Here is a 23,512-nt window from a genome sequence, read left to right on the forward strand (position 1 = left end):
CATTTATAACAAATATCTGACTCTCGTGGGAGATGTTGATAAGGGGGAAAGTAATGCCTGTGTTGGACAGGGGGGTACAATCTTTATGAAATATCTTTGTGAAAAATCTTTTCCTTTCACTCACAACCTTTTGTTGTGAACCTCACACTGCTCAAAAATTAAAGTCTTTAAAAAATGTCAGCCTAGAATTTGCAAAATTAAAAAAAAAACCCATAATTTCTCACATTTTTATCTCTGAGGTGAGGATGTCTATCACCAATAGTATCTTACAATAGTGGCCAGGAGAGCATCACTAGGGAAGTACTTGTCATAAGCCATAAAAAAGATTAGCTTCCCGCTCACACTCATTAGGATGACTATTATCCAAAAAACAAAACATAACCTGCGTTGGTGAGGATGTGGAGGAACTGGAACCTTTGCATTGTTCTTTTTTTAAGATTAAAAAAAATGTTTATTTATTTATATTGAGAGAGAGAGAGCACAGGCACACATGCACGCATGCATGAGTGGGGGAGGGGGAGAGAGAGAGGGAGAGAGAGAATCCCAAGCAAGATCTGCACCATCAGCGTGGGAGCCCTACGCGGGGCTCAATCACAAACTGTGAGATCATGACCTGAACCAAAACCAAGAGTCCGAGGCTTAACCGGCTAAGCCACCCAGGTGCCCTGGAACCATTGCATTGCTGGTCGGAATGTGAAATGGTGCAGCTACTATGGAAAACAGTCCGGCGGTTCCTTACAAAATTAAACACAGAATTACCGTATGATGCGGCAATTCCGCTCCTCAGTAAGTACTCCCAAAGGACAGAAAGCAGGGACTTGAGCAGGTATTTGTGCGCCATTGTTCATAACGGCATTATTTGCTCTAGCCAAAAGAAGGAAGCAGCCCACATATTCACCAGCATGTGAACAGATAAAGAGAGTGTGGTCTATACTTACAATTAAATATGATTCATCCTTAAAAAAGAGTGAGCTCTTGATACATGTTACAACATGGATGCACCTTAAAGACGTGCTAAGTGAAATAAGCCAGACACAAGAGGACAAATATTATACGACTCCACTTACATGAGATTTCAACGGCATTTCATTTCAGAGACAGAAAGGACCATGGTGGTTGCCACGGGCTGAGGGGAACAGAGGAGTGGGGAGCTGTTGTTTCATAGGTACAGAGTTTCTATTTGGGATGATGAGGAAGTTATGGAGAGGAATGATTGTGAATGCATTTAATGCTATTGAATTATACACTTAAAATTGGTTAAAATGATACATCTTAAGTTATATACGTTTTAGCACATTTAAAAAGAAAGCTCACCTTCCAATGGGCAGAATGAGTATTAGTGACTTGGAAAGGAATCTTTTCCACAACATAAAAGCACTTATCTAAACTTTAACCACCAAAGCCCTAGGAGGATATGGGAGTGGGGTCGAATCGGATTCACGTTCCTTAAGTAGGGTCAAGTGTAGGCTGGCTCTATGTTACTAACTGCAAAGCCAGCTTAAGAGCCCAGCACCAATATCTTTTAATACTTTACTGGATTCATAGTAAAAATACTGTTTCATCTATGTTTTAATGGCATAGAAATCATTGTGTGGAAAAACCAAGGCCTTGACAATGATGAGTAGAAAATGAATTCAGATGAGTCATCTTTGAATGTTAAGAACTTCTAGGAATTTATTTAGCCTGTATTTTCCTTCTTATACTGGGACAAAAGCAATTTATCACTTAAAAAAATCTGGTTAAATCTCAAAGAAGTACTACAATAAGAATAAAATTAGAATTCTAACTGATGGGAAAGCATTGTATCACAGTTTAATTGGCAACATTTTTCTTTTTAGTGGAATATAAAATATTAATGTGTCTAACAATCGATAACATTATAAATTAAACGAAGTTCAGTAATTCCTGATTTTGAAACAGGGTTGTTATCTACATTCAATGGCTTAATTTGCTGAAATGGACAATAGGCCTGTACAGATTTGCCCTTCATTAAAAAGCAGCATGAAGTGGAAGATGATATTGTACCAGGGTGATCTGTCAAATAATTCTCTGCTGTGGAAATTCTAAGTTTATCTGTGTTTCTAATTCTTAATTTCAAACTATTTAGGTTTTTGTCTTCCAACCTTTAACAGAGATGATAAAGCAAAACAGAAGCTAAACTCAACTCATAAAATCCAAAAGGCCTCCTGTCCACTGATTAATTGTAGTTACAGAGCCAGCTGGCCTAACAAAGCTCTCTTGGGGGTAGTTAAAACCTTCCAGTTAGTGGCCTCTTTTGATGAACTTCTCAATTTTATTGATTTTTTGGAAGCTCTTACTTTTAATTTAGTATAACTTACCAATCTTTTCTTTCTGGTTAGCACTTTTTTGGTCCTATCTCTTTGGTCCAAAGAGATCTTTGCCTACCGTAAGACATAAAGATCATCTCCTATGTTTTCTTCTAGACGCTTCATTGTGTTTTCTTTCACATTGAGACCTACAATTCACTTAAAACTGATTTTTTCGCATGAGTTTCACACAGGTGATCAAGTTTCTTTTGCTTCTTTAAGGATGAACAACTGATTTTGCACCATTTATTGAAAAGTCGGTCTTTTCACCAACAAACATTCATAAACTTAGAAGACTGAATCTGGAATCTGGGTTCTCTATTATGTTCCACTGGCCTATTTGTCTGCCTTTGCATCAGTAATACACTTTATGTATTAATGTGGCTTTATAATAAATTTGGTGTCCTTTAGAGGATGTTATTGCTGGGGCACCTTGGTGGCTCAGCCGGTTAAGCATCTGACTTCGGCTTAGGTCATGATCTCATGGTTCGTGAGTTCAAGCTCCGCGTCGGGCTCTGTGCTGACAGCTTGGAGCCTGGAGCCTGCTTCAGATTCTGTGTCTCCCTCTCTCTCTGCCCCTCCCCACTTGTGCTGTCTCTTTCAAAAAAAAAAAAAAACTTTAAAAAAGTTTTTAGAATAATTATTGTATATTATAAATATCGTTGTATAGTAATTACTGTTATTTTTTCTGTATATTTTCTATCAATTTCTGTGAAAGGTACGTTAAAATTTTTCCTTATGATTTTGGATTTGCTTATTTCTTCTTTTAGTCAATTGCTGCTATAACTGTAGATAGGTTTTTGTTTTTGCAAACTCAAAATTTAGGCTCCCCTTTTTTTTTTTTTGCTATAAAATTCACTCTTCACTATCTACAAGGTTATTTCTGAGTTGTAAAAATGATCTCTTCCCCATGAGCAATAATTCTTGTATTCTTCATTCAGTTCTCCATTCAGTTTTGCCTGCCACAATCAGAGAGAGCATGAGAACACTTTCTTCTTGCTCTGGTAGGGAGAACTTAGCAGCAGATACTGTAGGTCTGTCAAAAATAGACACTTCATATATTTTTGAAATTATGTTATTGGTGCCTGTACATTTAGGATTTTCACATCTTCTGACAAAGTGGCCCTTTTCTATTTATAAAACGGCCCTTGTTACCTCCGCTAACGCTTCTTGTGTGTTTTTTTAAAGTTTTTATCTATTTAAGAGAGACAGACATAACATGAGTGGGGGAGGGGCATAGAGAGAGAGGAGAGAGAATCCCAAGCAGGTTCCATGCTGTCAGCGCATTTTCTTTTCTTTTCTTTAGAAAAGTTTTCATAATGCTTCTTGTTTTAAATGTTACTTGGTCTCATAAAAACTACACCAGCTTTCTTTTGATTACAGTTTACATGTACAAACATTCCATCCACACATTTATCTCTGGTATTTCTGTATTCTAATATTTAAACTTGCTTCTTTGATCAACTATAATATAAAGTTGTTGCTTACAGCTAAATTCAGATGGGATTAAATTTGCGTCCTGTGGCAGACTGGGGGGCCTAGCAATCTCAAATCACTAATCCAGTCAGTAATTAAGAAGATTTAAATCTGGGTTTCAGTCCTTGTGGGGCTGGTGTCTTTCCAGTTCAGCTGAACTCCTGAGGGGTTTGTATTTATTGCCCAGCTTTCCTACTTGCACTCAGGTTAGTGTGCCATTGCTGGAAGTTGAATTAAGGGAATTTTTGTAGCAAAATCTTGTACAGTGTGTGCCACAAATCACCATTCATGTCCCAGGAGAGTCCTCAGTAAAATGTACATTGTCCCCTAATGCTTTACTGAGGAAGAATTTACAAATGCTTTATGGTGAAAACTGGAGTGCATCCTGCTTCATGGTCAACTTGAGACAAAACCAAAGGTTTCCAGCAGGGACCCGTATATGGATTAGAAGTATATTTAGAGTACACACGCACACACACACACACACGATGCTAAATCGGAAGTCTCAGTATTAAACAAATGAGCCGCTGAGTGCATTAAATAACAAAAATAAACATGTTCATCATAAACTGAATTTAATATAGACCTTGAATTCACAAAAATTCAACACAGGCATATTTCCATTAAGGCGTATCTCCAGTAAGCCCAGCTCAAGCCTTGGCTATAATCAACACAGATTTTCCTTCTTATAATGAGGAAAATGTATTGTGTGCTAAGGTGCTTCGCGAAAAGTTCTATTGTTTGTTTTTGTTTTGTTTTGTTTTGTTTTAGAACATTTAGCTGGATGGCTCTTCAAGACAGAAAACTACCGAGTCCTCCTGCTGGACACAATTCTTTCTTATCCATCCATGTATCATCCAAAATCATGGTCCTTAACCTCAGTCTCAGTTCTGAGACTACTTGTAGCAACAACGTGCGTTGCGAAACAGAGCACTTTCGAGGCTATCATTTGCATTTGCATTTTCATATTCTTGTTCACGTGCACAGTGAGGGACTACATGAACAGTTGTGCATGAAAACGTGTCTTGCGCATACAAACGCCGTGCTCTAATGGAGAGGGAACCAAGGTCGGGAGCCACTCACCCGACGGGGACCCCCTATCTCCTCTCCAGCTCTGTGACTTCTGGAAGGCAGAGATCCCCTCATCTCTTTGGAGTGTTCAGGTGACAGAAACATTTTCAGGAGTTTCATAAGCTATTGCTAAACATATCCCTTTGTTCCAATGTACCCGTCATATCCAGGACGGCTTTGGAAGTAAACATACTTCTAACACTTACTAGCACTGGTGTGCTGAGAAACCAGCAATCTGAAAAAAAAAAAAAAAAAGTCCTGATGTGAAGCAATGCTCCCTCCTTGGCCAGCCTCCAGCCACCACCGTGAGGCCACTAAGTGTGGAACAGGAAATAGCTGCAGGTGATCGTCTCCCGCCAGCCAGTTCTATCCACTCGGCACACTATTGCTTCGTGGGGACGGAGGGACTCTCAGAGAATCACACAAACTACCACTTTTGCCCCTGAAACACCTCTGATCACCACAATGTCTGTAACGGGCTCGCGAGACAACTTCACTGCAGAATTCCCTCCTACTCTTCAGCCAGCCTTTTCCGAAGGGAAAAGGCCCCAGAGCACCTCAGAACTGTGACACTTTGCTCATTTGTAAAGAGCAAGCTTAAGCCGGGTTTTCAGGAGTTCTGAGGGTTACATGAATTTAGGCAGATTTTAGCCAATTTAATTTAATTTAACTTGGCCAATTTTATTTTTTTTTTTTAACGTTTATTTATTTTTGAGACAGAGAGAGACAAAGCATGAACGGGGGAGGGGCAGAGAGAGAGGGAGACACAGAATCGGAAACAGGCTCCAGGCTCCGAGCCATCAGCCCAGAGCCCGACGCGGGGCTCGAACTCACGGACCGCAAGATCGTGACCCGAGCTGAAGTCGGACGACCAACCGACTGAGCCACCCAGGCGCCCCTAACTTAGCCAATTTTAAATTAAATTGGCCAAATTTAGCCAAACTTACTCAAGCCCAAAGTTAAACTCTACCACCAAGTTAAGACAAAGGGTGAGAGGCAGAACTTTACTGAAGGCAGAAGGGAGACAGCGAGACAACAACCCCTAAAAGGTTCAGTTTCTTGGCCTCAGCCTAGGGGGTAAGTGGGGGGCAATGTGTTAGGACAGGCACCACGTATGTTTTCATACACTGGAACTCAGCAAATGTCATTAATATTTCTTGCACGTCTCAAATAGGGGCCCGTGGTTTTCTTCAGTATAATTGCCATGTGCTCCATTGAAAATATCATTGTAAGGAATTGAAGTTAATGATTAATTTAAAAATTGTCACTTTAGTGAATCTTGAAAAGAACAAATAACTCACTGTTCATTTTTTTTTAAGATACTCAAAATGATATCATTATGTTAGAAATCAGTAAGATCTAAAATGTTAAATGCTATGTGAAAAAAGGAAATTCATTAGAGAAACGTGCGTCACTCAAGGATTACAGCGGTCAGTATTTAATTATAAGGCTTCTTCTAAACCCTTAAGTGAAATGTCTAATTAAGAAAATGCTAATGTGTGGGTATACCCTTTCCCCTAGCAAGGGCCGTATCTAATATCTGCTTCTCCAATTTTTCTTGTAAGACAATGCTTACCAATTATCTGTCTTACTTTATGGATAAAGTATTTGACTTGCTCTCAAATATACATGAAATAATTTATAAGAATAACACATAAAATAAACGAGAAGAAGGTTAATAAAACTAATGTTTCATTTTAAAGAAGTCACGGCTTTAGGGGCACCTGGGTGGCTCCGTCGATTAAGCGTCCAACTTCAGCTCAGGTCATGATCTCGCAGCTCACAAGTTCAAGCCCCACATTGGGCTCTGTGCTGACAGCTCAGAGCCTGGAGCCTGCTTCAGATTCTATGTCTCCCTCTCTCTCTGCACCAGCAGCCCCACCCGCCTCACTCATGCTCACTCTCTCTCTCTCTCAAAAATAAATAAACATTGGGGCGCCTGGGTGGCTCAGTCTGTTAAGCATCCGACTTCGGCTCAGGTCATGATCTCGCAGCTCACGAGTTCGAGCCCCGCGTCAGGCTCTGTGCTGACGGCTCAGAGCCTGGAGCCTGTTTCAGATTCTGTGTCTCCCTCTCTCTCTGCCCCTCCCCTGTTCATGCTCTGTCTCTCTCTGTCTCAAAAATAAATAAACGTTAAAAAAAATTTAAAAATAAATAAATAAATAAATAAATGAACATTAAAAAAGTTTTATAAAAAATTTAAAAAAAAGAAATTATGGCTTTAGAATAAAAGTCATTTTTTTAAGTTGCACTTCAAAATGGACAAAACTAAGCGTTAAATTTGGTCCCCTTACCAGTATTACTAGGGAGTATTATTCCAAGAAAGATACTTTTTGATTATTCGTTAACATGCTTTTTATTTTTCAAATTTATCTTTCTTGAAAGAGTAAAATTTCTTAGAGTCAGTTTGTTCCAGGACAAACACTACCAATTACTTTAGAAACAGATTTTTATCCTCCTTACCATGTTAAACAAGTTATTAAAAAAACATTTGGTTATATATATACATATATATATATATGTGAGCACAATATAGATTGATTGCTTGGATTTGAATGTTATATTTTCTACCTATTAGCCAGGTGGAAATAAATAATTTCTTTTCCCTTCGGAGCCTCAATTTCTTCATCTGTAAAATGGTAACAAAATTCCTACCCACTATGTTTGTTTTGGTGATTCATGATAATGTCTGTAAAAACATGCATGTAACATTTGGTTCCCAGTAGACATGGAAATACTACCTGTTGTGTCTAATGCTAAGAATCTTGGCTTTGTAGAATAATACATATTTGAGCAATGCTCAATCAACACGCTTATAAAAATGTTAAAACTAGTGAGTAAAACAAAAGTCTAACTGAGGTAGATTTATCGTTATGCATTAATTTAGCAATGAAATCACTGGTGTTTAAGCAGGAGGTGTTCAATGTCGGCTCTTTAAAAAAAAATGTTTATTTTTGAGAGAGAGAGAAAGCACAAGCAGGGAGGGGAGGGGCAGAGAGAGGGAGACAGAGGATCTGAAGCAGGTTCCAGGCTCAGAGCTGTCAGCACAGAGCCCGACGCAGGGATCATGACCTGAGCCGAAGTCCACACTTAACCACTGCCACCCAAGTGCCCCCAGTGTAGACTCTTAATTCAACTAGATTATAAAGAATCTTGGATATACATGAATGGTTTCTAAGACTTCACTGTTCAGTGTTAGAAATCTGAATTAGTTTCATTTGAAAAGAAGTGTCCATTTTAACCTTCTATGTATCTAGTGACATTCTCTGAAATTTAACTATTAGCATTAAAATCCTAATGTAAGTCGTGAGCTTCCAAGGTGGGGTTTTTCCTCATCCTTATTACTGGCATTATAAAACATTTAAGGTGACAATGATCCTGAGAAGAATATACATGCATATGTGCATAGGAAGAGAACATTTTACTTCGTTCAACTTAACCTTAATAATCTGTTTATTAAACAAAAGTAGGGTAAGGCTTGGCTTGACTGTTTTTCTTGTCTTTGTCAAAGACCTTCATTTCTTTTCCAAGTTCACAACTGGATATTTAATCATTTCAAAGGCTTTATTTAATTTCTGTGCTGTATGAAACATGGTATATTCATTGACTATTTCTACCTCTCAAGAATAAAAGGACAATATTTGAATTTTCAACATATATTTAAAGAATGGTATTTATTCATTTAATGAGTCATGTCCTATTTTATATATATTATATATAATATATAACATATATTATTTATTATATATAATATAATATAATATAATATAATATAATATATATTATCCTACCATTCTTAAGACCATTGAATATTCAGATAATTTTGGGGTAAAGCAAAAGTTTTGCCTGTAGATTATAAAATTATATCCAAAGAGGTATATGATTTGGGTGTTGTTGAATTAAACAAATATCCACACTGCTCTGGTGAGGGGAAAAGTGTTCTCTATATGTAGGGATGTGTAGCAGAGTATTTTTAAAGGTATTTCAGGGCACTTGGGTGGCTCAGTTGGTTAAGTGTCCAACTTCGGCTCAGGTCGTGATCTCGTGGTTCTTGAGTTCAAGCCCTATGTCAGTCTCTGTGCTGACATGCCTGGAGCCTGCTTTGGATTCCGTGTCTCCCTCTCTCCCTCTTCCCCTCCCCTGCTCATGCTCTGTTTCTGTTGCAAAAATAAATAAACATTGAAAAAAGATAAATGTATTCAATTAGTGTTTTCATGTTCCTTCGTCCCTTCCCATAGTGAATAATCCAAAGCTTTTTGCTTATTGTTTCAGAAAACAGAGAATGAAGCAGGGGTTTTTCCCCTTGATGTGTGTGTGTGTGTGTGTGTGTGTGTGTGTGTTTTAAGCCTGAACTTACAAGATTGGTATGGACTTTTAGCTTAGGAAAAGATTTAGGGAAAAACACATACATTAGGGAGATTCTTCCCCACCCCCAGAAGAGAAACAGATTCCCCAGAATGGGGAGATTCTGTGAGAGAGATTTTCTGTGTCCTAGAAGGGAATCTTAGGGACAGTCTTAGGAAGTGAGGATGTGTCTTGAGTGGCCATTACAAAGCAAAACAGTCCATTAGGGACACTGTACCCTAGAGAAGGCACAAGTCAGGAGGTAGATTGAAATCTAGCCAGCCCTCCACTTGATTTCCCTCTTGGTGCCAGTAATGGGCCTACTGGGGGAAGGAGTGTCTTTTCTCATTCCCGTGAACTGGTGGGTCCCCGAATCTAGGAACCAGGTTTTCTCTAGGAAATTGTGGTTCCGAGGCACAAAATGCAGACCTCCAGTGAGCTGGAGTACTAGGTGGAACCTGGCCTAAGGTATGTTTGTGTGGTAACGGATCAGAGGGGACCTGTGTCCTGATCCTTCAATAGGACTTAGGTAAGGATCCCTGAGAAAAGAAAGGCTGTCTGGGGCAGACTGACATCCTCCTGGAAGTCCTATAATGGAGAATGTTGGTATGAGGGGCTCCCATGAGGACCACAGAAATAAGGAAGAGAGCCCTAACTTGAAGAGCCTTGGTAGATATGTGCATGAGCCCTGGGTTAGAATGAAGGATAAGATGAGATTATGGACATTTCAGTGGATCCAGCAAGGATAGAGGTTATCAGAAAACCAGTGGGCTCCTTCCCTGCCACTGAATATCCTGGTCCCATGTAGGCAAACCACCACCCCCCTCCCCGCCACCCCAGAAAGAGGCTCAAGCTTAAGATAAAGTTGGGAAAATCCCAGATAACTGAGTTTTAGCTTCTACCACTTTGGTGGGATGTGAGCCTCAAATGGAAATTAAATTTAAAATATGGGAAAATAGTCTCATGGGGCAAAAGATCAGTGCCCTTACTGTGACATGCTTCCTTTCTATAGGATTCAGAAGAGATTAATACATTATGATCGTCTCTTAATTACAAGCAAAGGACTCTTCTCAAAGACAATAGACTGGCAACAAGAAAGCAGGTCATGTTGCATATTTCCTGTCAAAGTTCCTTTCGTTTGGAAATTATCTGTGTTTGCAAGTTATGCTTTATGAGACAAATTAGCCATCAAGGGTTGTGAATGAATTATGGGAATCACGATGGACATAGCCATTGGCTTAAACTTCAAAAAAAACCAAAGAGTAACAGTAGGAGAAACCTTCCCCTTTGAGCAGCGGACTCTTGGCCACAGGTTTCTCCCCAGGGCCACAGATGGGGAGAAGTCTAGATCATTTGAACAACTTAAAGAATCTCATCTTAAATCACAGGGTACTCTGAATGTTGCTTAGCCCTGTATTTCAGCGAGAGTAAAAAACGTAGTATGATCACTTGGCTGGTTTTTTCTCTCTTGGTGTCCCAAAGGTTTTTTGCTCTTTATGGTCTAAAGGTATCTAAGTAAAGTCTGCCTCGATGCTTCTCAAACTATTGTGTAGTGTCAGACCATTTAAAATTTTTTTTCCAGTTTACTGTGAATAAATAATTGTTAAAGTCTAATAAAAATAAATTAACCAGAGAATAAAATGGAAAAAAAAAGAGGCACAAAATAAAAATACAAATGTTATCAGTCAGCAGGCGTCAAGTTATTCTTTCAATTGCTATAAAAGTTTCTAAATGCTTATTCCCACTTTCTGTACTCATCACGGACTGGTGACAGGTAACTGACAGGGCACATGTTGAGAAATACTAGGTTAGCACAGAGAAGAGACACCTCCACGTGTAGAAGATCTTAAAACACCCAGCAGCAAAAATAAAGAACACTATGTATCTTCCAGAGTCTGTAATGCGCTGTGTTATAAATTTGTAATTGCTGTACATATTCAAAATCAACTGCATAAGGAAAGGTGCCATATTTATATTTCTAGTCCTTAATCTTTCTCCCAAGTTCCACACACGAAGGTCCAGCTCTCCGCCTGGCACCTTCTTTGGTTGTTTTTCCAAGATTTCAACCCAATATGCGTCCCAAAGTGAATTCCTCATCTACCCAACAAACTCCCTTCTGTGTTCATACTTTATTGATGGCATTCTCCTTGCAGTCACGTAAAATGATCTTTAACTTTCCCTCTTGCTTCCTTCAACTGCACCAACACATTGCCAAGTCCTGTGATATTTATCATCCCAGTATCTTTATTTTTATGATCCTCATCCCAGGCCCTTATATCTCTCATGGGGTTCATTGCCAGAGCCTCTCCACTGTTTCTGGGTTCACACTCTCTGTGCATTAGCTTATTCCTTCTAAAGCTCAGGCCTGTTCATGCCACTTCTCTGTCTAAAAACATTTAGTGGCCTCCCCAGTGTTTGCTAAACAGAGTCTGGTATCCAAGGCTCGCCGGGTTTTCTCCCAATGCCTTTTCACAAACGCTGTACTCCTAACAAATTGAACTCATTATGTGACATATAGTTTTGTACCTAAATGTCCTGAGAAAGGGCATTTAAATTGCCTTGAGATTAGGAACCCACAAAAGTGGCTTATATGACAAAGCTAACATTTTCATTCACTCATTTAACAGATTTTATTAAATGTTTTTTCCTAAAATTGCCTATTTTAGTTTATATTTATTTATTGTTTTATTTATTGCACATGTTGCCTTAAGTGGCATAGGACGAAGAGTTTATAGTCCAAAAAGGTTGTAATATGTGAATAGAGGCCACAGGGTTAGGGGGTAGGAATGGGTAAGAGCTGTATGGAGGGTGGGCCGTGAATGATTTGTGATGTTACGGATTCTCCTGCAGTGTCTCTAAAAGTTGAACATGAAACGTTCGATCCCAGGGTGACACCTACATTTCTTCTAGCCATTCGACCATAACCAGTGGTCATACTAATTAGGATAATCTTTACCTTCGGGACGTTGTCATGAAAGATTAGACTACTCTAATTGGTTTCCCCAAATAGTGGAACCAAACGGTGCCATTTCTTACAGTCATTTGATAACTGTAAACGAATTCTTTTTTTTTTTTCTTTTTCTGTCACCCTTTTCTTCACCTGGAACGTATCCTTTCAGGAAACACACTCCCAGATTTCATTTCGTCTTCATCCAAGAAGCAGATGCTAATCATGGAAAACATTTTTAAAGCAGGTCTCCGCATGTTAGGCACGTTAAGATGTTGCTGCAATTGAATTCTGGAACCTCCCTCTGAGGCAAATATTATTATCATCTGCATTTTATCAAGGAGAAAAACCCACAGATTGGAAGACTGCATAAACTGCCCAGAATTACACAGCTGGCAGACGGTTTGAGATTGGAATCCGGCTCTTCTGATTCCTAGGTACACAGGCTCCCTCAGCCCCGATAGACTGAGAGGTAAGTCCCTGCATTCATTTTTTTTTTTTTTTTAATTTTTTTTTCAACGTTTTTTATTTATTTTTGGGACAGAGAGAGACAGAGCATGAACGGGGGAGGGGCAGAGAGAGAGGGAGACACAGAATCGGAAACAGGCTCCAGGCTCCGAGCCATCAGCCCAGAGCCTGACGCGGGGCTCGAACTCATGGACTGCGAGATCGTGACCTGGCTGAAGTCGGACGCTTAACCGACTGCGCCACCCAGGCGCCCCAGTCCCTGCATTCATTTTACTTCCAGCTAAGCTGACAAGCCCTGAAGGCAGTCACTGCAATATTTCCACACTCACGTGACTCCGGCAGTGGAACTCAACAAGAGATACACTTTCTGACCACATGAAGTTTACGGTCTATCCACATTCCTATATAGCTATTATCCATCTATATACCTTCCACCTTACCTACTGTTAGAAATTCTTGTATTTCCAGAACAAATAGAATAAGACCTTTTACAGGGCGGTAATTGCGTAGTTCATACCAGAAGTGCCAAAGAGAGGTAGTGCAGAGGGTGGGCAAGACCGGAAACCAGCGTAAATGAGGGACACGGCGTAAATGAAATGCGTGGGGAGGTAAGGGTGAAGACAAAAAGTGGGGGGATCACATGTCTGGGAGTGCAAGAGGGCGAGGTGAAGCAGGGAACTCAATACCCTCTGCCTCTGCGAGGCAGCCAATGTGCCCTGTGGAATGAAAAAGGCAAGGCTCTCCTCTGTGGGCCATTCCTTCCTCCAATCCGTGGTTCAGAGATCAAAACTTGGGCTGCTATGGAGCGCCTCGGTGAAAAAGAAAAGGCTCAGAATGGAGAGAAAGTCTGCCCACCTCCCCACTCAAATTAATTCCACTGTTTCCAGTTTTCAGAGAACAGTACAGAATCAGGATGTAAAATGCATGGGTTTTCATCAAGGATATAGAAACTGTGAATTAGGATCTTCCCTTGTAACTGAGTGTAGTGGTCTTACCATTGGATTCGTGTTTCTCAAGGGTTTATGTCCAGTAGTTTCCATGTCCCAAACTCTCTCTACCTACTCTTTTTGTCTTCCTACTCCTACATTAACCACCTCCCTCTCCCCATGTCCCTCCCTGGACTTGAGAAAACTAAAGACTCTAATATTAAGCAGGTAGTCTAATAATTCATAGTCGCTCTCTGCAAACTGGCAGGTGAGGCTTGTAGTTGTATAATTTAAATCCATCCCTGAATGACGTTTCTTTAGTCAATGTTATAAATTGCCAACTGAGAAATCCGGGAGGGAAAAAAAATACACTTCAAGCTGCAAAAGGTCTGTAGTATTGAAGGAAAACTCACCGCAACACTTTCTTCCTTTCCCCCTTCATAAACTTTCTAAGTGACAAAAGGAATGAGGTATGAAAGGAAGGGAATATGAGAGTTTGTGTATCTACAACAGATCCTGGTGCACTCGAGGGCTGTCTGATGGCAGAGTATGAACACACATCATCAGAAAGATCCGTGAACGAGCAGATCTGTGCATATTATTTCTCATAGCAATGTGCCTGTTCGTAAAAAGCACTAAGACTAGAGGTTAAAGTCAGCATGTGGAACTGTGTGCTCATAAAACATTAAGTGTGTAAGTGTTAAAGGACCAGTAGCCAAAAACAAAGGCCTCATTCCTAAGGCATAGGTATTCTAGCCACTTATTCGAATTCAAATGCAGTTGATTTTCCTTCTGGCGGGGATCAACTTATTAATGCACTTTCTAACATGCTTTCCAACATGATGTTTTAAATCAAAAGAATCATCTTAATGTTATTTAACAACTTATTTTAACACGGAGATGAGTATCACAGAGAATCGTAAAGATGCAGTCATTTAAATTGTGAATGGGTTAGAATACGTTTTAATGCGATGGTTCTCCAATCTGTTTTGGGGGGCAAGAGGTGAGGAAGAGCTTCCGTGTAGGCAGAAATCTCCGTCCATCATGGGGACCCTCTGGTGTGCCCTTGACCATTTCACTATTCTTTTGCAGGATTCAGAAAGCTGAACATTTCTATACCCACTTAAGAATAGCCATATGTTCTGCTCATTGAAAAATAATCTCTTTAATTCTAAACTGCACATTTTGCAAGAGGAATGTTTTCATCACGGCTCTTGATGGTGGAGGGACTGTGTGTGTGTGTGTGTGTGTGTGTGTGTGTGTGTGTGTGTTGAGGGCAGGTTTCCCCAATCCCCAGTGAAATATTCCCATGAAGTCAGTCAGTGTTTCTGAACTACCTCAGGGCGCTATGGCAAGAACTCCCAAGCTCTAGGGTATATGATCAGAAGTGTCCTGAGTATTACAAATTCCGTTTATGTCAGATGATGTTATACATATGTAAATTAACTAGATATCACACAAAGAAAACCCCATCCCACCTGGGATAAGAATTGTGGCTGATCTCTGAAAACTAGGAAAGCACAAAGTCTCACCATTTCTTAAACTTGTCGCTGCCAACGCGTGTATTCGGTTACACTGCACATCTCTCTGTCACATTCTGCATCAGAGAAAGGGACTTGAAGCCTCCTTTCAAAGTCCCTAAGGAAACCAGAGTATCGAACGATCGAGGGGAACACTTCAGCTAGAAAAGAAACAAAATTCTGTCCTCCTGTCCTTCAAGCCCTGCTTGGTCTCCCCTCCCTCTCTGAGAGCAAACAGCAGAGGATTACCTTCCAGAAAGCTGAACAACAAGCCTGTCACGGCGTAGGTTTGAAAAGACCAGGAAGCCGAGCAATAAGGACTCAGGAAAAGTGCAAGGAGGGTGCCCAGGGGTGTTAGTAGAAGTGAAATTTGCAACTAGCGCCTGGCCAGGTGGGTGTGGCAGGAGAAGGTCGGCGTCCTAACCACGACAGACAAGGACCCCGCCGCTACTCACGCTTCTCCACCGTCCTCCGAGTCGCTGTCCGAGGCCCACTCCTCGCCGATGTCCGGCAGGGTGAAGAACAGGGTCCTGGGGCCAGGCCCGGGGGGCATCCAAGCGCCGGGCTCTCGCTCTCCGGGGCCAGACTGTTGGGTGCTCCGTGGGCTCGCGGCTAGGCTGCCGCCGCCCCCGGCGCCCCCGATGGCCGGCAGCGCAGCGGTGACCCCGCCGGGGTCCGGGGAGGGCCGCGCCCAGGTCACCAGGTGGGCGGGGGAGCCTGCGGCGCTGCGGCCGCTGCTGGAGTGGCCGGCGGGCGGGGGCTGCGCTCGGGCCGCTCCCGGGCTACTGGGCAGCGAGAGGGGGTTCCCTGCTGCTTCCGCCGCGCGGCTCGCGACCGAGACCCGGGGGTAGGAGGCGGCGAGCAGAGGATGGAGCGAGGAGGGCGGTGCTCCCCGCGCGGCGGAGGGGGAGTCGGGGGCCAGGGCGGGCAAGAGGGCCGGGGTCGGGGCCGCGCTGAGCGAGGCGCTGGAGCCCGTCCGGCCTGCGGCGGCAGCGCCCCCCGAATGGCCGGAGGAGGCCACCGGCGAGGGGACCGCCGGGGGCGCCGTCGGGGTCTTGAAGATTTTGGCAAAGAGAGACCCCAGGTCCGACACAGCGACCTTCATGCCCCAGTTTTGGAAACGCTGTCCCCGCGGCAGCCTGAACCTCCAGGGCACGGGACTCGGGGCTGCTGGGCTCCATCCACCGCCGCGCTCGGCGATCCGGCTCCGGCTGCCCCGGGCGGGGGCGGGGGTCCCGGGGTCCCCGCACGCCGCCGAGCCCGGGGGGCGCCTGGCACTCTCTCCACGAGCAGGAACCCCTCCCGGCGCTCAGCTCCGCAGCGCTTTAGGCCGACCTGCCCCGACGGCCTGGTCCGCCTGCGGGGTGCCGAGGACGCCGTCTGCGGGGAGCAGCCCCTTCTCCGCCTAGTACTCCGAGACCCCCGAGGGCCAAAGGTCCGGGAGCCCAGGGAGACGAAGTGCCGCCAGCGCCACCGCGGGCCGGAGGGTGATTTGGGCTCCGCCCGCGGGAGCTACCCCCACGGGCCCCCGGGACCGCGCTGGCGGTTGCTAAGCTAAACAAAAACCCTGCTTAGCTCACTGCTAATTGGGCCCCAGACTGCAGCTTGGGGCCGCGGCCGCAATAGACACACTGGCGGCCCTCCTTGATTCGTGCCTTAAAGGAACACCGCAATCTCGCCATCATCCTGGTTCCAAAAGATCTGGAGCTTGTCCAGCCTGAGAAGACCAAAGGTGCCAGAATCAGGGAGCCGGCCAGCTCTCTGATCTGAGGGAAGCTTAGTACAAACGCGTGTTCAGGCGAGGGGTCTTGAAACAGCAGCGCCCAGCCTCCCGCCTCAGGGCCATGTTCAAAGTGGGTCAGTGAAGAGGACTTAGGGGAACAACAGCAAGGAAGGGCCTCACCCAAGAACGTGGAAAAAAGACCGGGCCCTGAGAGTAAAATCCACACACCATGTGTGCGTTCACAACATCTATTTGGGTGCACCAAGAGATTTTAGAACTAAAATGTTTGGGCACTCAAACTATAATCAGACTGCTTGGATACAAACCCAAAGGCAGATATGAAAGGTAAGAGTTTTTAATTAAGTGGAATACATTGCATTTTACTAAGTCGGAAGAAATCTGTGTGCATGGTAGAGTTGTAAGTACCAGTATCTATGGAGTGTGGGGTTGATTTTGAGCGTGATTTAAAAATAAGATGTTGGGGTGCCTGGGTGGCTCAGTCAGTTAAGCATCCGACCTCGGCTCAGGTCATGATCTCACAGTCCCGTGAGTTCGAGCCCCATGTCGGGCTCTGTGCTGACAGCTCAGAGCCTGGAGCCTGTTTCAGATTCTGTGTCTCCCTCTCTCTCTGACCCTCCCCTGTTCATGCTCTGTCTCTCTCTGTCTCAAAAATAAATAAACATTAAAAAAAAAATTTAAAAATAAGATGTTGACGGTTTATCCACCAATGTTTAGTGAAGAGTTTCTGCTTGGATCTCAGGAGGTAAATTTTCTGATAAGAGGTGGCAAAAAGAGATGAGTAAGTCTGGTAGTGAATACGTTAGCTGATATTCGTGACTCTATACATGAGTCTTTCACAAGAATCCACAAACTGGATTCTGAACCATGGAACATTTCTATAGTAATGGAAGCTTTTCATCGTCTTGAAGACAGCCGGCCAGTCTTCTCCTTACGATATTCACATCCTGTCATGAGCCCTTTTCTGCATCCAACTACCCTGGACAAACATACGCCAGCCCCTTTCCTAACTCAAGATTGTGGTAGGCACGGAGAGGTAAAAAAAAAGAAAAAAAAAAAAAAAAAAAGGTGTTCTCTTCCCACAATGTGGAATGATCAGCTTCACATCACACGCTAAGTGTAAGGTGAGTGTCCCAGAAAACAAGGCAGGCACTGTAGTCAGCAGTAGCTCAAGGCAAGAATAACACATGTGTGCCTGAGAGAAGTAAAAGACAAGGCAGATACGGGTCAGAGTATAAAGGGCCTTGCATGTTGGGAGAGGGAAGCGCATGCAGTTGTCAGCATGAACAGCACCAGCACATGGTGAAGAATGAAGGAAAGAGGGGAAAGCAGCAGACACACCTAGTGGAAACTAGAGGCAGAGGTCTCAGGGTCAAACCAAGCAAACCGCACCTCCTGTGTCGTCATGCAAGGACAGCAGACGCATCATGGTTTGGGACCATCAACATCCCTCCTACTCTCATTGTTCTTTTGTAGCAACTCATCAGGTGGCCTCAGAGGTGTGGGAGGCCCATCAGAACATTGAACAGCTTCTGTTTTCATTCAGCTCTCATTCAAGGTCGTAAATCTGTGTCCTAAAGATTTGCTGTGTGTTGGGGCACCTGGGTGGCTCAGTCGGTCAATCGTCTGACTCTTGGTGTCAGCTCAGGTCATGATCTCACAGTTTGTGAGTTCGAGTCCCAAGTTGGGCTCTGTGCTGACAGTTTGGAGCCTGCCTGGGATTCTCTCTCTCGCTCTCACATAAATAAACATAAAAATTTTTTTTGGAAGATAAATAAAAAGATTTTGTTTGTTTATTTCATAAGGATCTTGAGTCTGGTTCACAGAACAATTAAATCTTCAATGCAGGTAGAGATTATTTCTAGAGCATGCACTCTCAGTGTTTAAGCTGCTAATCATCTGATTGAGGCTGAACATATGTACTATAACTTGAAGGGACAGGCAGCAAAGGACAGCCACTGCTGAGCGAAGCCTGATGCAAGCCACCCAGTTCCTGGGGCACAGTACTTGCTTGTGGCCACATCTCAGAGTTCCTGACTCCTCGGACTCGGAAATCTGATCAGCCCAGGACCTTCACGCTGACCAGCCTCTTAGGATGGAGCCCACTGACTGACTCAGAAAATACTGGTGCACAAGCCCGAGTTCCACCGTGTTAACTAATAATTACACAACTGCAGATTTGTCCTCTGCTCTTTCTCGACAAGAAGAATTCCTGTTAAGACCAAATTAAGTGGAAAGATCGTTAAGTGGGCATAGAACCAAAGAGAAGGTAGTAATTCATACATATGTTATGTATATAAATATTTTATACATGGGGGCAGAAACCGTTAGAGACAACACTTTTCTCCCTCTTGGAGGAGCAGCCTTAATATAAACAGTGGGACATTCACCCACCTGTCTCAGCTCTCTAACTTTAGATATTTCTATGCTTCCATTACTAACCACTTCCTTTCCATGCACATGCTTTTCTTTAAGTATGTAGATACCGTTAATAAGACTGCAGAAAAGCTCATCCTCTTCCAGAACCTGGCTTGAAAGTATTCTGCTTCTAAGGTGTGTTTACATGCATCCTACCTGTCTCGGTTGAATCCACTCCAAAAAAGTCCTAACCCTCAGTTTGTGTGAAAGTGGCCTTATTTGGAAACAGGGCCTTTACAGATGTAATCCAGTTAAGAGGAGGTTGTCAGGACGGGCCCTGATTCAATATGGCTGCCATGCTCTCAAGAAGAAATTTGAACACAAACACACAGGGGACGCGTCACGTGCTGACAGAGGCAGAGACTGGGGTGATGGAGCTGCCGAGCCAAAGAATGTGAAGGACTGACAGCCACCGCCAGAAGCTGGGAAGAGGCGAGGAAGATTCTTCCCTACACAGGTCTCAGAGAGGGCATGGCCCTGCCCATCTAATGTCAACTTCAAGTTTCCACAACAATGACAGAATAAATTTCTGTCGTTTTAAGCCACCCAGTTTGGGGCACTTTGTTATGGCATCCCTAAGAAACTAATAAGCTATTTGAGTATTAATTAATTAGTGGGGTACTTCACAATCGCAGTATCTTTCTGATATGTTTATGAGCATCTTCGGTGGGGTGCTCGCTCGCTCGATAAAGCTGGTCACAGATGCAAATCATGACTTTCTCAAATCTACTAGGAGAATGACAGGAATCACAGAAAGGATGGGGCGGGGAGTGTCAGTTAAAGTAGGGGATAAAATATTCTGGCCACCCAGCCGCGTGAGGAAGGCACTATGAATGAACACCGATCCTTTTGTTTGAAGTCCTTTGAAAATGGCCTATCATTGGAAACATGGTAAACGATTCTCAGGAAGACGCAGACGCTAGGTCTTTTACACCCATTGTTCATCCATCAACAGTCCTTCAGGCAGATGTTAGATGCTACCAGGCCTCTCTGTTAATTACCATTCTTATAACATGACCCCAGGTGAGGAACCACACGGATGGAGCTCAAGTGCAGTAATGAAAAGAAACGCGGTAAATTATTGCTTCTAACTGTGGCAGTCATGATTTTTAGGCAGACTTTATGTGAAAGCAGTGTTCTACGTGCTAAAACTCTTCTGATTCTATTGGCTAATTAAGAATTAGACGCAGTGGTTTTCTGGTGTGTATAACAATGCCCGTCTGCATCACTGAAAAAAAACATTAGGAAGTTATGACCATGTTGCTATGAAGAAATGTTATGTTTTGGAAACCTGAAAGTTAAAGCAAATAACATTGAGTAATTAATCTGTTTAAGAATTTAAACTGCCATGGGGCACCTGGGTGGCTCAGTCGTTTAAGCTCTTGATTTCGGCTCAGGTCATGATTTCATGGTTCATGAGTTCGAGCCCCGCACTGGGCTCTGTAGTGACAGCACGGAGCCTGCTTGGGATTCTCTCTCTCTCCCTCTCTCTCTGCCCCTCCCTCTCTTTCTCTCTCTCAAAATAAATAAACATGTAAAAAAATTTTTTGAAAGAATTTAAACTGCCTCACTTAGCATAACACCAAGGCCAGAATCTGTAAAGAAAAATACAATCAGATTTGATTATAAAAAAATTTAAAGCTTCTTAATAGCAAAAGGCATTTGTTGATTCAACAAATAATTATAAAGCACCACAATGGAGACAGTACTGAACAGCAGACTCTGGAAGAGGATTCTCTAGGTTCATATGGTCTCTGCCATCCATCGACACCCAGGCTTCTTTCTGTCCCTTAGTTTCCTCAACTATAATCCAGGGATGAATTGGTTCCTATCTGAAATAATGGCACTTTCTGAGGGTTATATTAATTCACACATGCTTGGTAACTGAAACAGAGCGTCACACAGGGTAAGCTCTCAGTAGATGTTAATTTTATTATTATCATTTTTTTAACGTTTATTTATTTTTGAGAGACAGAGCATGAGCGGGGGAGGGGCAGAGAGAGAGAGGAAGACACAAAATCTGAAGCAGGCTCCAGGCTCTGAGCTGTCAGGGCAGAGCCCAACGTGGGGCTTGAACTCATAAACCGTGAGATCATGACGTGGGCCGAAGTCAGATGCTTACCTAAGCCCCCCGGGAGCCCCGAGATGTTAATTTATATTATACGTGATTTTATCACACGTGATTTTGTTATATGATATTAGTTCTTATCATATAATCTCAGGTTACAATGAACAACCTGAGGAAAATCTGGAAGGAAGTTATAGCTACATTTACTTCCAAGTTTATTCACTTTTGTACTATTTGAATATTTTCGGTAAATACGTATTATTTACTTTTAGGGACAAACGCAATAAAAGAAAACTAAACAGAAAACTGTCTTAATATTCGATTAAGGTGTGCTGGTTTCTAGCACAGGGAACAATAGTAGAACAAGAACAACTTTCCACTGATGAAGGAGCAGCTTTCGATCACAGAGATTATTAACAGACCATGACTAACTCTGCTAGGTATGGGAGCATATATAGCATAGTGGAAAGAGCAGAGGACAGACCAACGAGCTCAGTTCCCTTTTCAGCTGCAGGCAACAGAGAAAGCCCTCACCAACAGTGGCTCAAGCACTCACAGAGCAAGAAGCCCACAGTAAGCTGGTTCTGAGAAGGGTGCCATAAATTACCAATGTCATCAGAGATGGCAGATCCCTTTTCTTTTTTGTTCACTTGCTTGTTCCTGAAGGTTCCAAGATGGCACCTTTAGCGCCAATCATCTTTCCCTCAAATAACCACATTCGAGCCCAAAAGGCACAGCTCACTCTTTCATTCTTCCTCTCATTAAGGAGCAAACTACTTTCCAGAAGCTTCTCAAGCTGACCACTTGAGTCTCATTGGCTAAAACTGGGCTAAAAGTCCATCCCTCAACTAATCATCAGCAAAGGGGGAATAAGGGTTATCACGCTTCGCGGTCACAGTACATCCCTTGGTATTCAGTAAGGGGTCAAACCCCAGAAGGGTTTCTTAGGAACCTCTGATCTATAGTTGGTCTGTCAGAAGCACCAGGGACACCCCAGACTGGTGACTGCCATCTGCAGAAGAGGTGTGGGGGAAACACCCTTGCAGGACTGAGCCCTTAAACTGTAGGATCCGACTCTATCTCCTGGTGGACAGTGTGAAAGCTGAGTTAAATTGTAAGACACCCCCCGCTGGTGTTAGAGAATTGCTTGGTGATGTAGAACACCACCACCACCACCACCACACATCGTAATTGGGTTCTAGAAACTTTTGGGGGTTATATGACCCTTGCCCCTACCTTTCTGCCCAGAAGAATGTGTTCTGGTGTTTACCAGCTCAAGACTAACACTGCCCAAGCAACTTAGCCGCTCTGCAATAGAATATGGTCCTAAAAGGATCACTTAAGGGTACAATTGCATTTTCCTAAGAGGTTTTTTTTTTTTTAATTAATATTATTTGTGTTTTTCTGCTCAGCATGCCTCCACCCTGGGTATAACTCAAGGAGAAAAGAGAAGAAAGAAAGATCTTAAGAGAAATAAGACAGAGAGAAGGATGATGGAGGACATCCTGTGTAACTGGTAAATCTGTCCTTAAAGTTGGAGGTGGTCCCAAGGGCCCCCCCTGGAATTTGTTCAAAGGCACAATGTTCAAAACATACTGTGCCAGGATGAACGGGAGGGCCAGTTTCCTAAACCAAACCCCTATACCACCCCTTAGACACTTTCTCCCCCTTCACGACTCTGCCTTTGTGTTCAGAAATCACCAGGTGCTCCCTCATGAGTGTGGGATTCGGGGTGGGAGTGGGGGGCAGTTCTTCTTATTCCACACTGTCCTGAGCTAGGTTTGGTATTGGGAGCACACACTTTAAGGCCAGAAAATACCAGACGATTCACTGGAGAGAGGTTACATCAGAAGTCTGCAGAATCACCAAGTGGCCAAGCCGGGAAGTTGGACTGTTGTCAGAGAAGTCTAGAGGGACCCTCTGTTTCTTACCACTGCTTAGGTAACAGGGTTTCTCTGAGGAAGGGCGATCTCACTTGAGATCAAGCTTTTCCCATCCAAGAGTGCCTGGCACAGGGTAAAAGTCAACTAACTCATCCTAAGAAGGGGGTGTGTTTAGGAAGGCTGTAAGTTTCAAGACTAGGTCAAGTTAGGCCAAGGGTTAGGTCTCCTTATAGGAGAAGCTGATGTCTGACCTAACCCTGAAACTGCATGGTTTAGCTAAGAAAAGGCTATAGGACAGTGGGGAAAGCAGACCCACAGTCACA

General features: G+C 43.2%; 1 protein-coding gene across 1 annotated transcript in view; it reads right to left on the bottom strand.

Moving 5' to 3' along the window:
• The window catches only part of FAM149A (family with sequence similarity 149 member A), a 59,593-nt gene extending 43,296 nt beyond the window's left edge, over window positions 1–16,297 (bottom strand). Inside the window, 1 exon segment of the mRNA XM_078445339.2 lies at window positions 15,535–16,297. Coding sequence (XP_078301465.2) covers window positions 15,535–16,184 — 650 coding nt within the window. The 5' untranslated portion in view covers window positions 16,185–16,297.
• Window positions 16,298–23,512: the final 7,215 nt, after the last annotated feature.

The sequence above is a fragment of the Panthera onca genome, chromosome B1, assembly GCF_046562875.1.
Source record: "Panthera onca isolate mPanOnc1 chromosome B1, mPanOnc1 haplotype 2, whole genome shotgun sequence".
NCBI lineage: Eukaryota > Metazoa > Chordata > Mammalia > Carnivora > Felidae > Panthera > Panthera onca.